Source organism: Chiloscyllium plagiosum, unplaced genomic scaffold, assembly GCF_037043375.1.
Source record: "Chiloscyllium plagiosum isolate Xiang-an unplaced genomic scaffold, Cpla_swu_hap1 HiC_scaffold_26, whole genome shotgun sequence".
In the NCBI taxonomy this organism is placed as follows: Eukaryota; Metazoa; Chordata; class Chondrichthyes; order Orectolobiformes; family Hemiscylliidae; genus Chiloscyllium; species Chiloscyllium plagiosum.
Window position 1 is genome coordinate 36,076,755 of NW_028270164.1, and position 21,105 is coordinate 36,097,859.

A 21,105-nucleotide genomic window follows, 5' to 3' on the forward strand; every position below is an offset into this window, starting at 1 on the left:
TGAAGTCCACATTGATGCCCTGGGGTTGAAGTGTTCTGAGGCGGAAGATGAGGCGTTCTTCCTCCAGGCGTCGGGTGGTGAGGGAGCGGCGGTGGAGGAGTCCAAGGACCTGCATGTCCTCGGCCGAGTGGGAGGGGGAGTTGAAATGTTGGGCCACATTTGGGCGGTGTGGTTGATTGGTGCGGGTGTCCCGGAGATGTTCCCTAAAGCGCTCTGCTAGGAGGCGTCCAGTCTCCCCAATGTAGAGGACACCGCATCGGGAGCAACAGATACAATAAATAATATTGGTGGATGTGCAGGTAAAACTTTGATGGATGTAGAAGGCTCCTCTCGGACCTTGGTTGGAGGTGAAGGAGGAGGTGTGGGCGCAAGTTTTGCAATTCCTGCGGTGGCAGGGGAGGGTGTCAGGAAGGGAGGGTGGATTGTTGGGGGGGGCGTGGAAATGACCAGATAGTCACGGAGGAAACGGTCTCTGCAGAAGGCGGGAATGGGTGGGGAGGGAAATACATCCCTGGTGGTGAGGTCTGTTTGGAGGTGGCGGAAATGTCATCGGATGATGTGGTTTATGCGAAGGTTGGTAGGGTGGAGGTGAGCACCGGGGGGGTTCTGTCCTTGTTACGGTTGGAGGGGTGGGATTTGAGGGCGGGGGGGGAGGTATGTGGATGAGATGCGTTGGAGGGCATCTTTAACCACATGGGAAGGGAAATTGTGGTCTCTAAAGAAGGAGACCATCTGGTGTGTTCTGTGGTGGAACTGGTCCTCCTGGGAGCAGATACAGTGGAGTTGGAGGAATTGGGAATACAGGATGGCATTTTTGCAGGAGATAGGGTGGGAAGAGGTGTAATCCAGGTAGCTGTGGGAGTCGGTGGGTTTGTAAACATGTCAGTGTCAAGTTGATTGTCATTAATGGAGATGGAGAGGTCCAGGAAGGGGAGGGAGATGTCAGAGAGATGGTCCAGGTGAATTTAAGGTCGGGGTGGAATGTGTTGGTGAAGTTGATGAATTGCTCAACCTCCTCGCGGGAGCACGTGGTGGTGCCAATGCAGTCATCAATGTAGCAGAGGAAGAGGTGGGTAGTGGTGCCGGTGTAACTATGGAAGGTGGACTGTTTTGCATAGCCAACAAAGACACAGGCATAGCTGGGGCCCACACGGGTGCCTACGGCTACCCCTTTGGTCTGGAGGAAGTGGGAGGATTCAGCCAAACTAATGAGAGAGTCGGTGGAAGGGTACTGTTGGGGATGTCAGGAGAGGAAGAAACTGAGGGCTTGGAGGCCCTAGTCATGGTGGATGGAGGTATAGAGGGATTGGATATCCATGGTGAAGATGAGGCATTGGGGATCGGGCACATCCACAAATATCATTTATTGTATCCGTTGCTCCCAATGAGGTCTTCTCTACATTGGGGAGACTGGATGCCTCCTAGCAGAGTGCTTTAGGGAACATCTCTGGGACACCTGCACTAGTCAACCCCATCATCCTGTGGCCCAACATTTTAACTCCCCTTCCCACTCGGCTGAGGACATGCAGGTCCTGGGCCTTCTCTTCTGCTGCTCCCTCGCCACCCGATGCCTGGAGGAAGAATGCCTCATCTTCTGCCTTGGAACACTTCAACCACATGGCATCAATGTGGATTTTACCAGTTTCCCCATTTCCCCTTCCCCACCTCACCCCAGCTCCAACCTTCCAGCTCAGCACCATCCCCATGACCTGTACTACCTGCCTATCTTCCTTTCCACCTATCCACCCCACCCTCCTCACTAACCTATCACCTCCATCCCCACCCCCATTCACCCATTGTACTCTTTGCTACCTTCCCCCACCTCGTCTCTGACCTATCACCTCCATCCCCACCCCCATTCACCCATTGTACTCTTTGCTACCTTCCCCCACCTCGTCTCTGACCTATCACCTCCATCCCCATCCCCATTCACCTATTGTACTCTATGCTACTTTCTCCCCACCCCCATCCTCCTCTCATTTATCTCTCCACTCTGCAGGTACACGGCCTCTATTCCTGATGAAGGGCTTTTGCCCGAAACGTCTATTTTCCTGCTCCTCGGAAGCTGCCTGACCTGCTGTGCTTTTCCAGCACCACTCTAATCTAGACTCTGGTTTCCAGCATCTGCATTCCTTGTTTTTACCTTTACCTCAACTTGTCCATGTTGACCAAGTTTCCCAAACTAAACTAGTCCCACCTGCTTGCGTTTGGCCATATCCCTGTAAACTTTTCCTATTCATACACTATCCAAATATCTTATAAATGTTGTAACTATACCTGCATCTGGCAGTTCAGGGGCAGTATGGTGGCTCAAAGGTTAGCACTGCTGCCTCACAGTGCCTTGGACCCGGGTTCGATTTTAGCCTTGGGCGACTGTCTGTGTGGAGTTTACACATTCTCCCCGTGTCTGCGTGGGTTTCGTCCCGTTGCTCTGGTTTCCTCCCACAATCCAAAGATGTGCAGGTCAGCTGAATTGGCCATGCTAAATTGCCCATAGTGTTTGGTGCACTTGTCAGGGGTAAATGTTGGGTAAGGGAATGGGTCTGGGTGGGTTACACTTTGGAGGGTTGGTGTGAATTTGTTGGACCAAATGACCTGTTTCCATACTGTAGAGAATCTAATCTAATCTAATCTAATCTAAAATTCATTCCACATATGAACCACGCTCTGTATGAAAAAGTTGCCCCTTAGGTCCCTTATAACTGTCTCCTCTCTCACCTTGAAAATGTGTCCCCTAGTTTTGAACTCTCCCACCTTCGAGAAAAGACCTTTGCTATTCACTTGATTAATGCACCTCATGATTTTATAAATATCTACGAGGTCACCCCTCAACCTCCTACACTCCAGTGAAAAAGATTCCAGCCTATCCTTAGAACTCAAACCCTCCAGTCCCTGCAACATTCTGACAAATCTATTTTGAACCATTTCCAATTTAATAATAATCTTCCAGCAGCAGGGTAACCAGAGTGTACACAATTCTCCAGAAAAGGACTCCGCAACATCCCTTACATCACATGACATTCCAACTCTTATACTCAAGGGGCTGAGCAATGAAGGCAAGCATGTTTAAACACCTTAACTATTTGTCTACCTGTGATGCCACTTTCAAAGAACTATATACTTGAACCCCTAGTTCTCTCTATTCGACAACACTACCCAAAGCCCTACTATTAACAGTGTAAGTCCTGCCCTGGTTCGCTTTACCAAAATGCAATATCTTGTATTTATCCAAATTAAACTCCATCTGCCACTCTTCAGCCCATTGGCCCAATTGAGCAATGATCTCTTTGTAACCTTAGATAACCTTTTTCACTGTCGACTATACTATCAATTTTGGTGTCATCTGCAAACTTACTAATCATCCCTCCTACATTTCTATCCAAAGCAGTTATATAAATGACAAATAACAGTGGACTGTACACCGATCCCTGCAGAACACTGCTAGTCAAAGGCCTTCAGTCGAAAATAACCCTCCACCGCCAACCCATGTCTCCGACCATCAAGCCAATTTTGTATCCAATTGGCAAGCTCACTCTGAATCCCATGTGATCTGACTTTACTAATTACTCTTCCATGTAGAACCTTGTCAAAGGCTTTGCTGAAGTCCATGTAAACAACATCTATCATTCTGCCTTCAATTATTTTTGTTACAGCCTGAAAAACCTCAATCAAATTTGTGAGACAAGATTTCCCACACACAAAGCCATGCTAACCATCCCTAATCAGTCCTGCCTTTCCAAATGCATGTAAATCCTATCTCCCGAATCCTCTCCCACAACGTAACCACCAATGATATCAGACTCATTGGTCTACAGGCTTCTCCTTTCAGCCTTTTTTACATAAAGGGTCAACATTAGCCACCTTCCAGTCCTCTGGCACCTCACCTGTGGCTGTAGGTAATACAAGTGTCTGCTAGTGGCCCTGCAATTTCATCCCTAACTTGACTACCTTTATGTTTTTCTTCAAAGCCTCCAGCACTTCTTTTATAATATGAACTGTTTTCAAGACATTAATATTTATTTCCCCGAGTTCCCTAACATCCAGTTAAAACTGACCTGAAATATTTATTTAGCATCTCTCCCATCTTCTGTGGTTTCACATATAGATGACCGCATTGATCTTTAAGGGGCCCTATTCTTTCTCCAGTTGCTCTTTTGCTCTTCATGTACTTGTAGAATCTCTTTGGATTATACTTAAGCTCATCTGCTGAGGCAAACCCATCTCCCCTTTTTGGCCTCCTGATTTCCCTCATGAGAACGGCTCTACACTCCTTACACTCTTCACGAGAATAACCTGATCACAGTTGTCTATAGCATATGTCTCCTTTTTATTCCTGACCAAAACCTCAATATTTTTATTTAGCGATTGTTCCCAACTCTTACCAGCCTTACTCTTCACTCTAACAGGAACATACTGTCTCAGGACTCTGTTATCTCAGTTTTGATAGCCTCCCATTTGCCAGTCATTCACTGTGAACAGTTCACTCTATTCAATTTTTGAAAGTTACTGTATCGTATCTTCAAAATTTGCCTTATTCAATTAAAATTTTAATTTCTACATAAGGCCTATTCTTTTCCATAACAATTTTAAAACTAATAGAATTATGATCACTGGTCCCAAAGTGCTCCCCACTAATACTTCTATCACTTGCCCTGCCTTATTTCCCCAAGAGAAGGTCAAGTTTTGCTCCTTCTCTTGTAGGTACATTTGCATATTTTTGATAAAGAAAAATTTATTGAACTTATTTAACAAATTCCTCACCAACATTCATCCAGTCTGCCTCCTGGCCACTAAACCTTGGTCCAAGTTCTTTGCACCTTGACAGTAATCCACTGATGTCCTTCCTTCCAAGCCTCTGCCCTCCAGAAATTTTAATGTTTCCAAAAAACATTCACTTGACAAAACTACAGTTCCACATTCCCTCAGCCCTCCTAGTCCTAGGACAGTTCTCCATACCACCAATACATGTAACTCACTGTAAAACTTTTACAATGCCTTACCTCATCCTCTCCTCATAGACCTCACCAGACTTTGATGCCCAACTATTCTCTTCTCTTTCATCCCAGCAGTTATGTCATAAGCATTTGTCACTAATCTCTGAAATCCTGGTTAAATCATTTGACCTCATCTTTAAAATGCCAATTTTCCATTTCAATAGCAACTTAAGTCATCAAAGCAAAATATTCCAAGACCCTTTACAGTATTACACAAAATTTAACCCAGAGCCATTAGGACAGATAGCCAAAACTTTGTTAAAGAAGATGACTGCATGATGTGTCTTTGAAGGATGAAGGGGGTTTGTAGTTGAAATTTAGAATCTTAGCTTCTAAGGGCACCCTCATCCACTGCACGAGAATCACAGCTAGCAAACAGGCCAGCATTGGAAGGGTACTGAGCTGTTGGGCTATGCAGCTAGAGGTGTTTACAGACACAATGAAGTGGTCAGTCTATTTGAGGGTTTTAGATTACTTACAGTGTGGAAACAGGCCCAACAAGTCCACACCGACGCACAACCCACCCAGACCCATTCCCCTACATTTACCCCTTCACCTAACATTATGGGCAATTTAGCATGGCCAATTCACCTAACCTGTACATTTTTGGACTGTGGGAGGAAACCCATGCAGACACTGGGAGAATGTGCAAACTCCACACAGACAGTTGCCTGAGGCGGGAATTGAACCCAGGTCTCTGGCGCTGTGAGGCAGCAGTGCTAACCACTGTGCCACCATGCTGCCCTCATTCTTGCTAACAAGAATGGAGTAAGACTATTGCTTCCAGAAAAGGAATACAGTACAAGGAGACCCAGTCTTATATTGGAGCTAAGTTATTTAGGGTGATGTCAGGGAGCATTTCTGGAAACATAGAAGTAGTATTAGACAAATTAATAGGGCTAAACATAGATAAAGCCCTTGGCCTGATGGATGGAATTGTAGGATCATAAAAGGTAGAGCTACATAGATAGTGGATACATTGGTTGAAATTTGCCAAATATCTTTGGATTGTGGAGAAGTACCAGAGTATTTGGAAAACTGGCAATATGATACCCCCATTCAAAAAGAGAGCAAAACAAAAGTAGGTAACTATAGGCCAATTAGTTTAACATCCATTGTTGGGAATCAATTATTAAGGTAGTAATAGCTATACATTTGGAAAATCATTAATCTAATCAAGCAGAGTCAGCATGGCTTCATGAAAGGAAATCACATTTGACTAATTTATTAGAATTTGTTTTGAGAAAGTCTCAACCAGAGTGATAGGGGGAAACAGGTAGATGTGATGTATTTGAACTTCGAAAAGGCATTCAATAAGCTACCTCTCAAAAGGCTATGTCATAAAGTATGTTGGAGGGAGTATATTGACATAGATTAAGAATTGGCTGATGAACAAGACACAGCAAGTGAGGATAAGGGTTTTTTCAGCTTATTGGTTTCTACAGGGGTCAGTGCTGGGACTGAATCTGTTTACAATAGATATTAATGAGTTGGAGGAATGACACAAATGTTGCGTGTATGACAACTCAAAATTAGTAGAGAGGCAAGTTGCAAGGGGGATACAGACAACTTACAGAGTGATATTTGTATGCTAAGTGAGTGGCCAAGAAGTTGGTAAGTGGAATAAAGTGTGGGGAAAATGTGAAAGTATTCATTTTGGAAAGGAGAACGAAAGAACGGTGTTATTTAAATGAAGAAAACCTGCAGAAAGCTGTAGCACAAAAGGATTTGGGGAGATCTTGTATGTGAAACATAGAAAGTAGCACACAGGTGCAGCAGGTAATCAGCAAGTCCAACAGAATATTGGCCCTTATTTCAAGGGGGTTGGAGTATAAGAGTAGGGAAGTCTCACTGCAACTGCACAAGGTGCTGGTGAGATCACATCTGAAGTACTGCAACAAGCTTTGATCCCCTTATTTTTTAAAAAAGTAGTATTATTCACTGGAGGCAGTTCAGTCAAGGTTCACTCGGAGGGATTGTTCTATAAGCAAAGGCTAAACAGTTTGGAACTCGACTCATTGAAGATTAGGAGAATGAGAGTGTGATCTCATTGAAACACATACGCTCCTTAGTGGCTTGACAGGGTAAAAGCTGAGAGAATGTTTCCCCTGATGGGAGAGTCTGTGACCCAAGGGCATGGTCCCAGGTGAAAGGGTGTTTTTTTTTTTTAAGACTGAGGTGAGGATGAATTTCTTCTCTCAAAGTTGAGAATCACAGAGTTCCTTGCTACAGGGAGCTGTAGGGGTAGAGTACTTGTGTCAATTTAAGGCTGGGATAGATAGATGGATTCTTGATCTTTTAGGAAATGAAGGGTTATGTAGAAAATGCAGGAGCGTGAATGTGAGGAATGTCAGATCAGCCATGATTCTATTGAATGTTAGAGCAGGCATGAGGGGTTGAATGGCCTCCTGTTCCTACATCTTATGGACTTATCTGATCTGGGTGTCCTTTCTATGGAAGCTGAAGTAATCCCGTCCAAAATGAGGCTTTGTCAATTAGTCAAATTATTAAACACAAAAATGAAAATTGTACTTTCTGTATGATATGATGCAGATTTCCTATTTTAATATCAATTTTTAAAGCTTACTATTAATGTTCATCTAAATTATCAGCAAATCAGCATGTGCTTAGTGGAAATATAGTTTTGGAAATATTCAATTGCTTTTGGTTTTCTTTTCAAGTCATCATACCTGATGAGTTCAAACATAGTGAACAAAGAAAGGGCACTCCCTCGGATCGCCAACCTTCTCCAGTCGAGCAACCCAGACATACAGAAAACTGCAGTTTCATTGTTGAACAACATGTCCAGGCACAATAGTCTTCAACCAGATTTGGGTGAGGCATCTGTTTTTAGTCCTCTCACAAAGCGTGTGCCAACCAAGACTGACATTGCTCGGCATTGTTCACCAGAGCTGATACCAGCCAGTCTTACCTATTTCCATAAGTGACTTTATGAAAAATCTCTTTACATGAGATGGTTGCTCTACATTGTAATACCAGAATTGGTTAACAAGGTGGTAGCAAAAGCATGACCATTTTCAAAAGAGGGAATCTAACCTTCGCTCCTTGACATTTAGTGACATTACCACCACCTAAACCCCTGCTGTCAATAAAATGAAAGTTTGGAACAACCTCCCACAAAGACTGTGGTTGCGTATTCATTGAAACTTTCAAGGTAGTAGTAGATAGAGTTTTCTACTGTAAGGTTTTGAGGAATCTGGATGAACAGTGCGTAAGTAAGATTGAGGTATACATCAAACCTTAAAATTGTTAAATTTTGGAACACAGATGAGGGGCTGAGAATGATCCACTCCTGCTACAATGTTCTGTACAGGAGTCTTTTTAATTCCATCAGTTTTTCTCTGGGGCTTCCACTAAAGCTTTCTACAAAGGTTATAGCAGGAGAGTGGAAAACTCTGCAGAATGTCTAAACCAGTTACCATTTCTAGTTCATAAACCTTGAGTGACACCATGGGAATATTAGCAAATGATCACTTGACCCAGCTACTGTACAGTTAAAATATGATCTAACAGGTCAACTGTCTGTCAGAATAATTATAAAAAGCATAGCATTTAGATTCTAATTGTTTGCACACCATGGTTTAATACTGTTCTTGAGCAATATGCTCATTATGTCCATGTGAAATGTACTCCGCTATAAAACACAAGGTGGTATTGGATGCAGGAATAAAATAGGGAGAACATGACAGAGTTGGTCGAGCCAACGTTGAGATTTTAATAGTGTATAAAGATGTGCGTAATTAACCAATTTTCAAACTTTCTCTCAGCATCTCAGACATTGCCAGAGTTAGCACGACTTCTTCCTGGAGGAGGTAATAGCTCCAAGACTTCGGATGACACCATTGCTTCCGCCTGTAATATTATGCGAAATCTGGTGCCCAATAATACTGCCATAGCAAAAACAGTACTACAGGGTTCGATGTTGAATAATCTTATGAGCCTCAGTAAATCCAGGTACATTATCATAAGTACTTTACCTATTATAGCAACTAAACTGCTTTTTAAATCCTCCTTCGAACCATTGTGATTTGAATATGACAGTATGTCAATTATAGAGTTAATGCTTTGATGCTTCTCAGTCTCTTTACTTTTTGGTTGTGTTTTTCACAACATAATTTTGTGAACCCTGTAACCGACGTTAATTGAAAACTTGATTTTGCCTAACAAAATTGATTTTAAGTTTGTTTTGAATAATAGATTAATATTGCTGTGATGAATGAGGCCATTGTTCCTTATAATACTGTGTTGGTGTTTATTTTCCTCCCTATTTGATCCATCATCTTTCTTGTTTTGCTATTTTCTTTTCATCTCTGTTTCAAAAGAAAGATGCAAAAGACTGTATTAATAAGCAAGAAAGGCTGTTCCAGTTTGGAGCTGATTGGGTACCATGTCTTACCTGTTGTAAGTTGATGTTACAACACAATTCCTAACACTAAATGCAATTTTCCATCCCTCAAACCAAATAACTTATAACTGCACAACTTGAGGCAATGGCAAATCATATTTCTTCCGATTTTAAATAATGAAACTTGTATTCATTCGGAAATATGATGGAGTGGTTACTTCCAGAGTTGAATTCTGCAGGAAAGATTGTCACGTGGCAGATTCCCCAACCCAGCTCTGTGGCTGCAAACATGCAATGTTCATTTTCACAGCCACTCAGTGGAAGGTCTCCCTTCCTCAGTGGCAGTCCAGCAGTTGTGGCCAGTTTTATTATTACCTTTTCCAAGAAAGCTTCAGAGAGCACTTGTATCTTGATGCCCTCTGTATTTGCTCTATCCTATCTGCATTGGCAACTCCCAGCTGGGCTATTGAGCCTGGTATTTTGCCTTTGTTGGAGGGCCTTCTATTGGCCCTCTAACGCCAGTAGTTCTCCCATTATTCTTGATGTGATGGTAACATGGAATTGATTCACAGCTGTTCATCCTTTGACAGAACTCTGACCACAACATGCAAATTCAGACAAAATTGCTTTGTGCTAAATATATGCATTTTTTTTTTCTGCTTTGTTTTCACTGAGGAACTGTGTCTCGTAGTGTTTTTGTTCTGGAATCAGTGAGCATTTCATACACCATTGTTGAACCTTAAAATGATATCTAATCAAAAATTCAGTGGCAAGGAATTTATTAAACAATTTTCCACATTGGCTATCTTATCTCGGACCTAAAGGCTGTGACTAGTTAATTCCTGCTTCTCTGGGTTTTTGAATCACTTCCAAGGTTATGGTAGTCAAGCAGGGGATCCTCTTTCCTAAGAAAATTACATGCACCTTTCAGTCTAGCCAGTCTCTACATGATGCCCCAATTTTGCCGAGGTTAAATTCCACTAAATTTCACCGCAAACCTGTTTATACAGATACACAATCCTTTATTCGAAACTTTTGGGACAAGCTGGTTTTCGGAATTCAAAATTTTTCAGGTTTTGGAATAAGTGACAGTTTAACGGTGAAATTTTAAATATCTCACCAAACAGCAGACTCACATCTGAGTACTATGAGCGCTGAGAGAGAATTGATGCCTGCCAGTGCTAGGCCACGGCCCCACGTCACTCAGATGTGACGTGGGTCGAGTGGGTGTGGAGTTGGGTTAGCTGTTTACACATCAAGCAACCTTGTTATGGACAAAAGAAACTTCATGAGACAAACTTCAGATCTTGGACCTTTTTCGGATTTCAGGATTTTGGATAAAGGATTGTGTACCTGTAATGGCTCCTATCAATCAGTGCAATTAGGCAGTATAGTCACTTTGTCTTGTGAAGAAACAAGTTCATTCTCCAGCAGCACGACAGAGTGATTACCAAGGTTTGAATCATTCTTCAATTGATGGATTTAATACTCTTGATCATATTTTTAAATTGGCTTCAAATAACTATTTCATCAACGTTTTGAGACATAAGATTGTGACCAGCACTCAATTAAAGCTTGCTGCTGTCATTGGGATGTGGCCAGTTTTGTGGGGGGAATACTTTACATGGATAAACTTTTAAACCAGACAATGTAAAATCCTGAGCATTAGTGACCATTTATTTATTTCTTTCTGGAATAAACTGGTATCTGATCAAACATCATGAGAAACTCCACACCAGTATATCAGTGTGATGTGTTGATCAGAATTACTTATATCTAAATTACATTGTATTTGTAAGCTTTATTGCTTCATTTTTATAGTGCCTACCCCTCAGCTGGTAAAGCTGCCTGTCTCTTCCTCTATGAAATGTGGGCGCAGAAAGATTTGCAGAATTTCTTCAAAAGGGTATGTACAAAGTGTTTGGATATTGCTTGAAATATATTGGATGGAATTTTTTTGTCCATGAAGATTTAATATGCGAAAAATTGTTTTATGTATCCACCAACATGCTAATGCGTGGTGGATTTGATAGGTGTTCCAGTCTTGAAGCCAAAAAGTGGTGGATTTTCCTTACTGCTGCTTTCTCTGCAGATGTGAGTTTAACTAACAAGGTATTCATTATGTATGCATGATGCAGAGGGACCTGGGTGTCCTTGTGCATGAATCGCAGAAGGTTGGCCTGCAGGTACAACAGATACTTAGGAAGACAATGGAATTTTGTCCTTTATTGCTAAAGGGATTGAGTTTAAAGCAGGAAGGTTATGTTGCAGCTATACAAAGTGCGGGTGAGGCCACAGCTGGAGTACTGCATGCAGTTTTAGTTTCCTTACTTGAGAAAGGATGTACTGGCACTAGACAGGGTGCAGAGGACGCACACTAGGTTGATTCCAGAGTTGTCGTAGTTGGCTTATGAGGAGGGACTGAGTAGACTGGGATTATATTCGTTGGAACTTAGAAAAATGAGGGGGGAGTCTTTTAGAAACATATAAAATTATGAAGAGAATAGATAAGATCGATGTAGAGAAGATGTTTCCATTGGCAGGTGAAGCTAGGACAAGAGGGTATGGATTAGGGGAAGCTGATTTAGGACTGAATTGAGAAGGAACTTCTTCACCCAGAGGGTTTTAAATCTGCGGAATTCCCTGCCCGGTGAAGGAGTTAGTGCTACTTCAGTAAATGTTTTTAAAGCTATGATAGGTTTTTTTTAAACAAGGAAGGAATTAAGGGATATGGTGAGAGCAGGGGTAAATAGAGCTGAGTCCATGAAAAGATCGGTCATGACCTTATTGAATGGCAGATCAGGTGCGCAGGGCCAGATGGCCTACTCCTGCTCCTCGATCCTATGTTCTGATGTTCTATTACAATTCATATCTGAGAATATAACAGTGGCCTGGCCTCTTGAATCAGTCCAGTCAAAGTGCAGAGGTTCCTACAATGCTGTTTGATAGTTCAAGGATTTTGACTCAATGAAGCTGAAGCTATATATGCCCAAATCAAGATGCTATGCTGACCTGGAGGGAACATTTTACATAATGCTGTTTCTAAGCACGTGTTTGCCCTTCTTTTAATTGGTGGATGTTGAGAGTTCTGAGGATGTGTTAAGACTGAGAGTGCTGGATTTTTGTTAGGTAAGGATAATGAGAAATATTAGAATAAAGGGAGATTAATAGAGTTAAGCTTTTGAACAGCTGTGGTGGTGGGACAGACATGAGTCTGTATAGCAAGTATCTATTCCCCTGTTTCACTGCTGTCAAAGTAACCTGGATAAGTTTTCAAAAGTGCATTCTGCTGATAGCACATGCTATAGCCATTGTGTGCCAGTGATGAAGGCAAGTGTCACTCTCAGATAGTGGGCTGATCAGAGGGATTGTTCTGATCTGAGTGTTTCCTGAGCACTGTTATAATTTCACGCATGCAAGCAAGTAGTGAATTTTACACCCCTGACTTGTCGTGCAGGTAATGGAGTTGTTTTGGAGAGCCAGAGTTAAGCTGTTTTCTGTTGAATTTGAAAACTAATGTGGAGGTTTAATTAATGAAGGATGTTTTGAAAGAATAACAATAAATGACCTCCCATGAGACTGCATTTTCACAAAGAAAATAAGACATTGGGTACCACATTAACAACTTAAGCATCAGATCAAAAATTTTAAAATGCTGTGTGTAGTGATTGTAATGAGGTCAGCAATGTGGACCTCATAGAATATGAGTTCCCTGATTGGGGCTGTTAATCTAGTCCAATCAGGGAGTCCTGGCTTACAGATATAAACAGGAGTATCTGACACTCTGAGAGCTGGCTTTGAGGGAGCTGGACCACTCTCAAGGCCTTTCTACATACTAATAAAGGATGAATTGTTGATGGGATACCCGACTCTGTGGAGTCATTTCACTGTACCCCTGTATTGTCAACTGAGCCATGTATGGTCTAAATGCTGTGCTAATGGATGAATGGTTTTGTTTTGTAACAGCATTTAAATTTTTCTTTATCTAACACATCAAAATGTTTTGTTACAACGTATTTATTTCTCCCCACTGCTAAATAAATATGCACTGAAATGACTGTACAATTTTGTGTTTTAACAGGAAGGTTTTAGCAAGAAGGACTTTGTAAATCACCTGACATCAGCCGCTGTCAAATTAGCTCAACAGAATGCGGGGAGGATCCCAAGCAAAAAATTCCTTTAACTGAAATGTTCAGTACTGTCAAGGTAACTGGAGAAATAATTCTTTCAGTATTGTGATCTTAAATTAGAGTGTGATTTGATACAGATGTAGGTTTAAAATGCCAAATTTTGATGAAGCACATTTTCTGAAGTCTTTTTTTTTGTCAGAGCCTGACTGCCTTGATCTGTTATTGAGGTAAAGTTGTGACTTTCATTCTTAATTGGCCTGAAATCCATTGAATTCATATTATTCAAAGTTTAAGAAGAAGCTCCTATTCACTATGTGCATGTAGCAGGGAGCTGCAGTGACTTCCCACATTAGATCACTGTTAAAATAGCATTCAAAAAGACCAGTGTTACAGCTTCTCCTGGAAACATATTTAACAGCACCTTCTCAGTTAGTGGCACAAAACAGTTTTCTATGGAGCATCCTATTTCCTGAGCCTTGGATCCTCAGGTGACCCTCCAGTATCTGCAGTCCTCATTTTCTCACAGTTGAGAATTGAGCCTTGGTCTCCTCTTTCAGAGGTTGAATCATGACTGCTAGAAGACCTTCCCTTGTTCTTCTAAACTTCAGTGAAAACAGGAACAGCCTATTGAATTATTCCTTCCAGGCAACCTTCTTATTCTAGATATCATTCAAAAATGTCCTGTGAACCACCTCTAACACACTTAGATCCTTCCTTAAATAAGGAGACCGTAGCTGCTCTGTGTTTGAAATATAGCTTCAGTAATGCTTTGTGTAACTGAAGTACAGGATCCTCACTTCTTTGTTCAATTCCTTTCATAATAAAGGATAACATATTAGCTTTCCTATTTTCTTGCTGTTCCTGCCTACTAACTTGTTGTGGTTCTTATACAAAATCACTTTAGACCTCAGAATTCTGCAGTCATTCCTGTGACTGTTGCAAATGGTCACTGTTTCAAATATGGTGTTAGCTATTTAACATGACGAGGTAATGGTAGGGACCTGGGGAGTGTTGCCGATGCAGGTTCATAGTTTCTTGAAAGTCGAGTCGCCGGTTAACAGGATAGTGAATATTGAGTACAGGGACTGGGAGGTTATGTTGCAGCTATACAGGAGACTGGTGAGGCCACTTTCAGAGTACTACGTACAATTCTGGTCACCCTTCTTTTGGAAGGATACTGGTAAGCTTGAAAAGATTTACAAGGATGTTGCTGGGACTGGAGGGATTAAGCTATAGGGTGAGGCTGAATATGCTCGAGCTTTTTTCCCTGGAGTGTCGAATGTTGAGTGGTGACCTTGTAGAGGTTTATAAAATCATCATGAGGAGCGTGGACAGGGTGAATAGGCAAAGTCTTTTTTTTATCGCAGGGTAGTGGAGTCCAAAACTAGAGGACGTAGGTTTAAGGTGAGAGGGAAAAGATATAAAAAGGACCTGAGGGGCAACATTTTCACGAACAGGGTGGTGCATGGTTGGAAAAACTTTCCAGAGGAAGTTCTGCAGGCTGGTACAACTACAACATTTAAATGGCACCTGATGGGTCTATGAATAGTAAAAGTTTAGAGGGATATGGGTCAAATGCTGGCAAATGGGACTAGATTAATCCAGTCAACACAGACAGGTTGGACTGAAGGGTTTGTCTCCATGCTGCATGACTCTGATTCTAGATGCTCTTTGAAAGTCTTCCTGAAAACGATCATGAAAACAGAGTGCTTGAATATTTTTAAGGCAGAGGTCAATAAATTTTTAGTTAACAAGAGGTGAAAGAGTTATCACAAGTAGATGTGATTGTGGATATGAGGTTGCAATCAGATTAGACATACTCTTATTATAAGACCAAGTAAACTCATTGGTAAAATGAGAAAGAGGTAGCTGTGTCTTTGTATAGTTATAAAAGCCAATTGTGTATAAAAGACATTAAAGTACAAAGATCTTCCTTAATTAACTATTAATGAGTAAATAAGCATTCAGTATACAACCAAGAAAGTGCTACACTTTCAAATAATTTGTTTAGAAAAAGCATGTGTCTTCTCAAAAAGTTCCTCTTGGTGTTCCTCTCCAAGAATATTCTGAAATCGATAATCAAAGTCCAAGTTTATAATATTTAGAACAGCCTTTGAACAGGTTATTGTCAATAATCTCATCTCACAATCATGTGTTTTATTACCTAAAGGATAATAAGTACCAAACCTAATTTTCCAATCCCTGGTAAGAGAATCCTGTACAATAGAAAATACAACAAATTCCTCCTTTTCTTGTATTACTCCATGAAATGCCTGGCCAGATTAGCTCTCAAAGTTAGCAACCTAATCAAATTATGATGTTTACATATGAAGTCTTTTTTATAAAATGGAAACCTTATTCTAAAGTAGAAATGCACTAAATTATTTTGCTCACACATTTTGTAAATTAATGATGCCCTTTTTCCTTGGCGAATATATTTTGGATATTGTGGAATATTTTTAAGATACGTTTCCTCTCAATTTGATTTATTTGAGTTTCTTGAAATACATCTACCTTTCATAACTCCATTAACATTTAAAATTGGAATGACTGTAACGATGCTGCAATCTACCAAGAACCTTCCTGAATTTATCAATTTGCAGCACATTTTCATGTGAATTATATCTGCAAGTATTCCTAAGTTACATATTGTTAAGATCAGATCTGATCACTGTAAATTTAAAAATTCACTTTATTTTCCAGGTGGATTCTCTTTTGGTGACTAAAGATCATTTCAATGGAACTCCTATGATGCTGAATTTATGGAGAAAATGTGCATGTTAAGCCACAAGTGAATCTTGTGCTTTGGGAGTGGGGAGGGGTAAAGTAAAATGGTCGCAATTTTGTCTTTGCTTTAACTCGCAAAATTGAATATCACAAGCTTACAGTTCACAATGTACATTCATACATCAGTGTGACAAAGTTTTCATCAGGCAACAGGCCTTGCCACAAAATTTCTAGGCTGCAATTTTGTGCACACTCAACACACACAAACATACATAAATGAATTTTTGTCTCTCTCAACATCCATACATATACACAAACATACATACATACATTCAACTAAGCAATTAACTGCTGGGCTGGGATTGGGTCCTCCACAGCCTTTGTCCAGTGGAGGTCCCCAAATAGACTCCACCCCATGTTGCCCATTGCTAAGTAACTGTTGTCTGTTTTTAGGGACTGCATGTAGTGCCAGCACTTTACCATTTCTGTGGCAGGCTGATCTGAGTTGGGACTTCCAGTTGGAGGAGTCATTTATTTCAAGCCAGTTAACAGTCTAACATGCTGTAAAATGGCTGTGTGGTGAGCTGACCAAATGAAAGAAGGCTTGCCCTGATTTTTTTTTTGTTTAAGCCAAGGGCAGGCATCGGCACATAAAATTCTGGCAAATGTGCTTATTAGTCAGGTTTAAATTAATTTAGATTGTTGCACCATGACTTTGGGTACACTGACTACCTGTTAGAAAGTTCTATGTAAAATAGCATCAGATAATTTTGTTAAGTTATTCCTACTGAAATAAAGTAACTTAGCTGTTTAGCAGATGACACTTCAGATCTCCAATCCTTTCAATAAACACACAAGCTTTTTTGTATTCTTCTGATGCCACCGTCTTGTTATTCCAATATTTGCCTCTGCAAACATTAATTAAGAATGTTAGAATAACAAATATACATTGAGAAGACAAATACATTACAGCCTTGACTTGTTATGAACAGATCTAATTGCAACAGAAAGACAAAGTAAAAATGTTCACTGTTTCATTGAATCTTTTTGATTTGTGATTTACACTCTAAGCATATATGTCATGTATGTTCTGCTGCTTACACATGTTCCTTGTTTATGAAAGTACATTATAACACTCTCTTTGATCTCTTCCGAAGAAAGTAATAGTTAAATCCTGCTTAAAATGCCATTGTTAAATAGGAATTTATAACTGTTTGACCTGTTATTTGCCTCATATGTCCATAACCTTTTTTGGTTCAGTGGGATTGCTATGTAAACGCATCTCTCAAAACAAGTTCAGTAATAAATCAAACTTAGCAAATATTAAAAACAATTTCACAGTAAATTAATCTTCTAATACATGAGTTTAAACAGGATCAAATGTAAACAACCATACAATGGGTTCTATTGGCATCTTTACCTTCTGATTTGATCTCTGAAGCAGTCAGCAATGTTGGATTTCTTTCTGATAGTTTCCAAATTTACTGGCAGTGTACCACCACAGCAAAACAAAACATTGATATTGTCCATTACCCTTTCAAAATCATTAATTCTGATTTTATTCAGAATATTAAAAAAAACTAACGTTGCATGAAAGTAGTTTGTTAATCTAGCTTAAATATTGCATATCAAATCTTTCAAGCTATTACTAATTAAATTCATTAGTGAATGTGCATTCCAAATTTACTACCACCCCTTTACATGAATACACTTCCAATATGACTTACCCAGATTGTGTCAACAGGCACAGCCTCTGATGAAGAGTCATATGGGCTCAAAAGATCAGCTTGTTGTCTCTCCATGGATGTTGCCTGCCCCACTGTGATCTCCTGCATTTACTATTTTTAGTACAGATTTTACACAAGATGCTTTAGGACCAGAGAAAAGTATTTTACATTATCTTATTTGACAAAACATATGTAAAATAATTAGCATAATCAGACATTCTGCTTGGTTTTAATATTAAAGACATATTTTCTTGAATATTAAAGAGTGTTGCAATACACACAATCCTGCTGTGCATGATATATTTTCTTTTACCAATAATATGGTTTGAGATATTTACAAAGCTTGTATATGAACTGCATTGAATTTTTTTATGGTTATGGAGGCAAAAGTAGAGTTCAAAATGTTGTTATAAATTGCTTGGGGATTCTCTTTTTGTTGTTCCTGCATTTGCATCTTGCTGAATGTCAGTTTTTTTTAAATAGGGGAAACTAAAATCAGACTTTGGAGTTGCAATTTGGCAGTCAGTTCAAAGCCTGCTAGCTTGTACCGTGTAGAATATTTACAAACTAAAATTAAGCGTGAGTGTTATTGCTATTGATGGTAATTTGTATTGGACCTGATACTTGAACTTCTTTGAGGGGAAAGTGAGGACTGTAGATGCTGGAGATCAGAGCTGAAAATGTGTTGCTGGAAAAGCTCAGCAGGTCAGGTAGCATCCAAGGAACAGGAGAATCGACGTTTCGGGCATAAGCCCTTCTTCAGGATTCCTGAAGAAGGGCTTATGCCCGAAACGTCGATTCTCCTGTTCCTTGGATGCTGCCCGACCTGCTGCGCTTTTCCAGCAACACATTTTCAACTTGAACTTCTTTATCAAGACAAAACTATGTGAAGACATACCAATAGTTTGTCAAACTCTGTGCAATTAGGTTAATTGAAAGCATTTGTCTCAGAACCAGTGAAGAGTGACTTATTATCCACTATTAGCATGTAGAATATGTGATCCCATCAGAGGATGATTTGGAAAGATATGTTGCAAAGCTTGTCGTTTATTGAAATTTTGACCAGGATGCTCTGTCAATTGGTATCAAATAGTTCCCTTGTTCAACTAGGGGCAGTAGGCTGGATGTGGACACCAGTCAATGTGAGACTTCTGAGGAGCACCTGGCAACACCTGGCAGCTCAGCCTGTTGCTATGTCTCCTTCCCATCATGTGGAAGCTGCAGGACCACTGGTAATTAAGAAAATAGAAGCAGAGAGAAAGGGTGAAAGTGGTGGAAGCCAGTTCACTGTATTTGCAAGGGTGCAACAACATCATGTTGCACTTATTTATCATCATTAATATAGAAAGATTTCCAAAATGTTTTGTATAGATATAATCAAATTTTAAAAAAACACAATGGATGCTGAGCTAAAGAAGACATATTAGGAAGTGTGAAAGAGTTGGATTTTGACAAGAGTTTTTAAAAAAGCCAAAGCAGGTGGCACCACAGGGATTTGAGGGAAAATGTCCAGGGGTGGTGCTTAGGGTCTAACATGCAGGCCTTCAGTACATCTAACATAAGGCAGTCTGTGCTGATATTGTCAAAATGCGATATATTAAGTCTTTTGTTTTATCTAAGATTGTATAACCACAACATTTAAAAATTCTGTACAGTTAAATACCTTATTTCAGATGTTGCAGGAAATACATTAAGTTCTTTCTGAATAAAGAAAAATGAAATGAAGGTATGTCACAAATTTGTTGACTTTATTCATTTGAAGTTTTTTTTATGTGTATCTGTGTGTAGTGTGAGAGATATGACTAGACAGTTTGGTGAAACAGTATTATAGGATCTGTTCAAACTGATGTGGTTATGTTCCATCTGGATTCCATCTTCACTTCAATCTAGAACTAAGAATGAATTGTGAAATAAAAGTTCATGTGAATGTCATCATTATCTAGCTAACATGCTGATGGTAATAGTCGTGGCCTGCTTTGAGTGCCAGATTTCATAATGTACAGCCAGTGAGTTGTAAATTCTATATTGGACTGTCCCTCATAAGTTCAACGGACGCAGCATCTGCAAACAGCATGCATGAAAGTGTTGCTAATCCCACAATGGTGTTTGAATAATGTCCATGTGGGATAGAATGGTTATAGTACAGAAAGTGACCATTCTGAAGGAACAATCAGTGCGACTCTTCACCATTTGCCTATTGTCTTGCATATTTTTTTGAATACAAAGTCATTGTATCAAATCTCCTTTTAGCCTCACTCTTTTCTAAGGAGAACAGTCCAAAACACTCCAAAATACGAATGGAGTTCCTCCTCTGTAGAACGATCCTTGTAAAATTGTTTGGCATCTTCTTTACTGCCATCCTAAAGCGTCGTGCTCCAAACAGGATGCAGCACTCCAGTTGAAGCAGGTAGTGTATTTTTGACCCTCAAATATCAAAGAAACTAAACTGGTCTAGTATGAGGTCACTATTCATTTTTCATTTGCTAACCAAGTCCTGATGGATTATATATGAACTTTGATCTACTGTTCAACTAATATTGACGCAAGTGTGATTTGGCAGCAAGAAAGGCAATTTCTACGTCATACTTATTTAAAAAATGCAATTTTTGAATAATCAATCAATATTTGTTTAAATATTTAGTTCAGATTACATGAGCAGCTCGTGATAAGTGAACCTTTACTATTTTTCAGATTTAAAAACAAAACAAAGTATGTTGGATCAGTGGCAATATTCAAAATATATAGGGAGTGTGGGTAAATGTGTCCTGAAACTCCCCCCAAAAATGCCTGTGAGTATTCAGTTATGAGGCTGATTAGTAAAGTCACCCCCACAAAGAGAATGGAAGGTAACAGTGTGGAATTTGCCAATCACCTGCTGGTTCTGTCCTGTACTTGCTGATAGATACAATGTAAAGCTATCGCCAGCAAATTCAGGAGAGAACCAGCTTAGTAATTGAAGGAGCAAATTGACTGGCAATGTTCAGACAGGTGGAGTGCAGGAATCGAGGCTGCTGGACAGGGAAGGAAGGACGGTGAGCAAGAGTAGAGAGATGGAAGGCTCTGTAGCTGTGCAGGCAAGTGAGACTGAAATGGGTAGAGAACGTGGTAGAGTGGAGGTGTGTGGCTGGAGACCTGCAAAGGGGAAATGTGTTTATTAGCTG

At 40.2% G+C, this 21,105-nt stretch overlaps 1 protein-coding gene across 1 annotated transcript in view; it reads left to right on the forward strand.

The window, feature by feature from the left end:
* LOC122563231 (plakophilin-1-like) overlaps positions 1-17,134 on the forward strand; it is a 60,522-nt gene extending 43,388 nt beyond the window's left edge. The window contains exons 10-14 of the mRNA XM_043716830.2: positions 7,676-7,829; positions 8,783-8,969; positions 11,182-11,266; positions 13,442-13,566; positions 16,194-17,134. Of these exons, the coding sequence (XP_043572765.2) occupies positions 7,676-7,829; positions 8,783-8,969; positions 11,182-11,266; positions 13,442-13,543 (528 nt within the window). The 3' untranslated portion in view covers positions 13,544-13,566; positions 16,194-17,134. The remainder of the gene's footprint in view (positions 1-7,675; positions 7,830-8,782; positions 8,970-11,181; positions 11,267-13,441; positions 13,567-16,193) is intronic.
* The last annotated feature ends 3,971 nt before the right edge of the window (positions 17,135-21,105 follow it).